Source organism: Ictidomys tridecemlineatus, chromosome X, assembly GCF_052094955.1.
Source record: "Ictidomys tridecemlineatus isolate mIctTri1 chromosome X, mIctTri1.hap1, whole genome shotgun sequence".
Taxonomy (NCBI): Eukaryota; Metazoa; Chordata; class Mammalia; order Rodentia; family Sciuridae; genus Ictidomys; species Ictidomys tridecemlineatus.
The window spans coordinates 67,206,073-67,211,872 of record NC_135493.1 but is presented as its reverse complement, the minus strand read 5'-3'; the positions used below and the strand labels follow the sequence as shown (position 1 = coordinate 67,211,872).

Here is a 5,800-nt window from a genome sequence, read left to right as displayed (position 1 = left end):
TTGCGTCTGGAATCCAGTTAATAATTGGCCTGTGAAAGTCCCCGTGCTTCCTAAAAGCATTCATAATAGGGTTGTACATTTTCAGCATATCCAGGGATCCAAATTCTACAGTAGCCAGTTCCCTGAAAAGTGCTGAGTTTGACTGTCTGACGAAAGGGACATGAGTGTATGGGTTGAATATTTTCTGGGCCACAATTTTGAGTTTCGCATTCCACTATTATTCCCAAGTAGGTAACCTGGGGTAGGCACATTTGAGCCTTCTTTTAGGATACTTTATGTCCCTCGTTAGCCAGGAAATTGGGAAGAGAGCCAGTTCCTTCAAGGATAAAATTTTTGAAGTTCTACATAAGAGAAGGCCTTCTACATATTGAAATAATTCAGTTTTACTTGTTTAAACACTGTTTAACAACCCGTGAGGTCCTGTACCAATATTCCCAACAGATGAGGGCTCTCAATGAATCCCTCGGGGAAGGACTGTCCAAGCTACCTGTCTACCCTTAGAGATATAAATCTCATAGGTAAATAGTGGCTGGTTCCTTGGATGCAGAAGAATGCAGAAAAAAAATGCATTCGTTAAGTTCAGGACATTATGATAAGCAGCTGCCTCAGGGATCTGCGTTGGGGGAGCATATGGATTTGGAACCACAGAGTTTAGAGGAACCATTGCATTAATGATTATATGAAGATGCTAAACTCACCTCAATTTATGGAGGCCCTATGGGATCCCACATATAGGAGGAGGATAAGGGCTAAAGCATTCTACCAAAAGTTCCATCATTTTAAACTCCCTTTCTAGCTTTAGGTTTTCAGGGACACTATTGCTGGTAAGAAAATTTGGAAGAATTCTTGAGATGGATTTCAACAGGGGTTGCAGTTGTGCTCTTCCCACTGTATTGTTATTTGACCAAACCGTGGGGTCCACCTCCGTGTTTTTAAAGTTAGGTGGCTCTGTTCCACAGTTGGCAACAACAACTTGACCCTTAATTGAGATAATAGGTCACTTCCTAGGATAGGGGTTGGGGCCTGTGGCAAACGGAGAAGAGCAACAAAGGGGAAACTCCTTCCATTAACAAGCAAGAGGTCCAGTGAAATACTGCTCGAGGAGCCAGCCCAAGGTGCCCAGAATGGTCACTTGTGAAACGGAAAGTCTGAGCTCAGTCTGGGATGTTGTATAAAATCCTGAATATTTTGTGATGATTACTAGATGTAAATTTAAATTCAGGCATCTGAGTAGCTAAGCTTTTGTCCAAGGTGATTTCTTTATTGTGGAACAACTCTGCCAATATTTGGGTTGCCTGCATTAACTTTCATGTTCCCCGATAATTCTGCTAGTATACTCATAACGTTGAGCAACCACTTCCTGTTTTCTCTCACTTTCTGCTCAACTGCAGACACCTTTGGGAGAAGGGGTCATCTTCTTCAGCATGATGCAACCACCCCCACCAGTGACGTTCATAGATCCTGGCACAAGGAAGTGGTCAGATATTTGTTGAATGGGTAATCTCACAGTTTGTGCTCAAATGGCTTGAGGATATTTACCCACAATTAATGATTCAGTACTCAGTCTCCAAAATGCAGTGTGGTGGGAAACTGCCTCAACATCTAGACAACACACATATTTTGATTTTTCTACTGATATTCCAAAGTCATTCACCTGAAAAATAAAAATTTATAGTTTTGTTGTTGCTGTTTTCAAACTTACTAACAGCCTTCCCCTACCCTATGTCAAACCTGGGCTCTGCCTGCTGCCCACCAGCACCACCACATGTCGAAATGAAAGCCAGGAATGGTGTGCCATTTCCCAGTTGGAAGGTCTCTATTACCTCTGAAGGTGCTCTGACCTTCACCCGCTCAAGCCTCTCAAGGGTACTAAAAAAGCCAGCTGGATGAACCCCCCACCAGGAAGCAGAGATGGAGACTCTGGACTAGATGTTTTTCTTCAGGTCTGCATGTTAGGCACAGTAAGAGCTATGACTGCTGCTGTGACCACTTTTGATACTGAAATGGTATGAGATAAAATCACTTAAAAGGAAAAATAAAAGTCAGTATTATCTGTTTCCTGAGGGCCCATTTTTGACATGCACTGTTGTTTTGTTCACTTGCCTTCTTTTCTTTTTCTAAGAGTGGTCTGAAAGTCGTAAGTATGGGTACTTGGGACTGCCTTTAATCACAGAGCTGTTTTGTTTCACACTTAGTGCTCAAATGGTGGGGCATGGGAGGAGCAGGAAAATGATGATGATAAGTGATCAAGTGATTTCTTTTCCCTGCACTGTGCTAATATTTTAAAATATCCAGAGGAATTCAATAGCTATGCCAAATGAATTTAAAATTCATGATTTAATAATGGTAAACCTGTTCTTTCAGGGTTTTTTATATTTATTTTTAGTTGTGGTTAGATACAACATCATTCATTACTTAATTTATTTTTATGTGGTGCTAAGGATCAAACCCAAGGCCTTGCCCTTGCGAGGCTAACTAACTTTCTACCGCTGAGCCACAAAACCCCAGCCCCTGTTAAACGTTTTTTTGTTTTGTTTTGTTTTTGCTAAAATTGTTTCTGCAAGAGAACCAAAAGGAAATTACAAATTACAGTCTTCTCCATACAACTATGTAATAATGAGGTGGCCTGCTTTAAGAAAAATCAGACAACACTGATAACAGTTGAAAGCAGGATGAAATGATTTATTGAGAAATTGACCACTTGTCAGATAGTCTTCAATATTTTGTAATTATTTTCATGCTGTTCAATTTAAAATGAAAGCCATTTTCTAAAGAGTTCAACTAACTCAACAGGGAATTCAGAGTACTAACTGTGGTCCTGGTCATCAGAAATTTTATGTTCAGAGTTGGGTGCTAGCATGTATACTGAAACTTTGGAGGCAGATGCTTGCCAAGATGGTATTTAGAAATACACAGATCTTGTAGGTTACTCCTCAAATCTTGGGTAAAGGGTCATGTATTTTTCTCATGGCGAGTCCAATATTGAATGTCTATTTTTTTAACTGCCCTTTGGAGACTAGGTCACACCAAAGGGCATCATCATCTCCTCAAAGGGACTTCACCTGCAGCACAGGCCAGGTAGTCCCTGGAGAGAGATCCAAGCCGCTACTCGGCCTGGGCTGCAGAGGAGGCGTCTGGGACGTCAGGGTCCTCCTTCTCGGCAACGCTGCTCTTCTTATCCACAATAGCACAAACAGGAGTTTCAGCTGGGCCCATCCCAGGGTTCTTACCCTCTTTCTCCTGAAGGTCTTGGCCCTCAGTGCCGTGTGCCTTCTGGGGATGACGGATCGGGTTGTTGGGACGCCGGGATCCATAGCGTGGTGGTGGCCTCTGCTGAGGGCCACCTGCTTTGCGCCTGCTTTCCTTATTTTCTGCCTCCAGGTCCTCAGAGATGACCGGTGAGGTTCCTGGCCCCTGAGGCATTCCTCTGCCCCTGGGTCGACTCAGCAAGTAGCTGGGGCCCAGCCCCCTCCTCGGTGTGACCTCAGGCTTTGAGGCTGGTACTGACCAGGCCAGGTGAGAGGCCCACGGGCCGTGGGGATGAGGGAGGAGCGATGGACGGAGGGCCAGGACCTGCGGCCTGCGGAAGGGCGGGAAGCGCCACAATGATTGATCTTGAGGTCGACTGGGAAGGTAGCGCCGCGGGGCCTGGGCTACTGTGAAGCATGCGGTGAAGCCCGCGCAGCCATCCTCGCCTTCATCCAGATGGTCCTTGGCATCCCGGGATCTTCCCGGTGGTGGCTCACGGTGATTAATGTAGCAGCCTGGGCGGAAGCGGGGACGGTTAGCCGCATAGCGGCTGCCCTCCACTGGAGCACCTGCGGGTCCAGTAACGTTAGCGGCCTCGGTGCCCCGCTCACCTTGCACTACATCGAACTCAACCGTCTCTCCATCGCCCACGCTGCGTTGATACTTGTGAGGATTGTTCCGGGTGATAGCAGTTTGGTGAACAAACACATCTTCCTGAGTATCATGCCTGCTGATGAAGCCATACCCATTCTTCACATTAAACCACTTGACTGAGCCTCGCACCCTCTTGGCGATGACCTTCTTGGGAGCCTTTCCCTTGGTGCCCCCTGCCACAGCGGCCTTAGTGATCGGGTCCCCGCTGAGGGTGCCGGTGACTAGGGCCCCTGGAGGATCTCCGCTTCCCAGTGACATGAGTTGTTTCTGTGCGGCTTGGGGAGAGATTGAAGCGGCCATCTCTGTGGAGGTGCCCTCTCCAGCTTCATTCATGAGGCCGTCTTTGCTCTCTTTCCTCAAGAGAGTGTCTGGGGGGAAATTGGGCCCTTGGGAGCTAAGGGAAGGGGTGCCTTCCTGAGGCGAGGGCTGGCCAAGGGAAAGGACTCTCTGGCTTCACCCTGAGGCTATTGGAGAGGCCCGACAACGTGTCTCCCAGGGAAACAAGAAGTAGACCAAACAGTGGCTGCTGATGACGTCTCAATGGCGGAATACTAGGAGCTCCAGCTGGTGGGGGAGGGGCAGATGTACTCCTCCCCTTGCTCCCAGCCCCAAGACAAAGCACAGCTAAATCCCAGAATACAACAATTACTAATAGGGCATTATGTAAAATTGTGGATGTGTAACCGCCGTGATTCTGCAATCTGCATTTGGGGTAAAATTGGGAGTTCATAACCCACTTCAATCTAACGTATGAAATATGATATGTCAAGAGCTTTGTAATGTTGTGAACAACCAATTAAAAATAAAAAAAATAAATAAATAAATAAAAAATAATAAAAAATAAATCCCTCTTGGAGGTGCAAAAGACTTGATTCTCCAGGCTGAGGTCTCTTTGAAGGTCCTCTTGCTTCCCTGAGCAGATGTGAAGAAATGACCCAACATCCATCTCTCAGGCACCGTCGAGGAAATTGAGTCTCGTGAGGGCCCTCTCTAAAGATCTCCACAAAACCCTTGTCTTCTTCCAACCCCTTTTGTCCTCAACCACCTGAGTGAGGAATTTTATGTAACTTGAGACATAATGACAAAGGCATGACATTAAGACCCAGAGAGAGAGTGAAAAGACCCACGTGTGTGTGCGCGCACGTGCGCGCTTCTGTGTTTCCTTCAGAGGAACAGTGAAAGCCTGACAGGGATTGCATTCTTGTACTGAGAGAACAATAAACTCCCCCAGGCAAAGAATACCTCAGACTAGCTTTAGGTTGCAAAGCTGAGAGGAAACACTTTTGTACCTGGATTATTCTGAAAACTCTATTGGGCCCTGTGCTTCTGCCCACAGCCAGAAAGAAAACAAACCCTGTCACAGATTGAGGAGCATGTGGGGAGCATGTTTTTTTTTTTGTTTGTTTGTTTTTTTGTTTTTTTACCATGGTGGTGTAATGAAAAATGGAAGAAAGGGATCTTGGTTTCAATTTTACTGTTCAAAACACATTCATTCACACTACCTATCTTAAAGGTTTTACAACACACATGAATGTGCAACAGCCGCTAACATGACAACATGTATCTTGGATATGTAAAGTCAATGACAAAGTAGAGGGAAAAAAACCACTGAGGTCATTTTCACTTATGCCTGACTGCAGATCTGAACCTTATTTTTTAACAGCCCATTGATTCTGTGATCTTCTAAGTTGAAATTCGGGTTTATTTTTTAGACAAACACCTTCAGAAACCAGCCTCACTGCTGAGCTGATAGTGTGCTAGAGCACAGCTAGATCTCTGAAATATGACCGGTTTTCTTTTTTTTTTCACGTGATGACAGGGCACACTAACATAGTAGCTGGCCAAATAACCCAGGATTATTTTAACAAGAAGAAAAATAAAAACAACTTGTCCTATC

At 45.3% G+C, this 5,800-nt stretch overlaps 1 protein-coding gene across 1 annotated transcript; it reads right to left on the bottom strand.

Annotated features, from left to right (window-relative positions):
- Positions 1–2,709: 2,709 nt before the first annotated feature.
- Positions 2,710–4,358, bottom strand: LOC101972201 (Y-box-binding protein 3). Its single transcript, XM_005342847.3, has one exon. The coding sequence runs from the start codon at positions 4,234–4,236 to the stop codon at positions 3,106–3,108; it is 1,131 nt and encodes a 376-aa protein (XP_005342904.2). The 5' UTR covers positions 4,237–4,358; the 3' UTR covers positions 2,710–3,105.
- Positions 4,359–5,800: the final 1,442 nt, after the last annotated feature.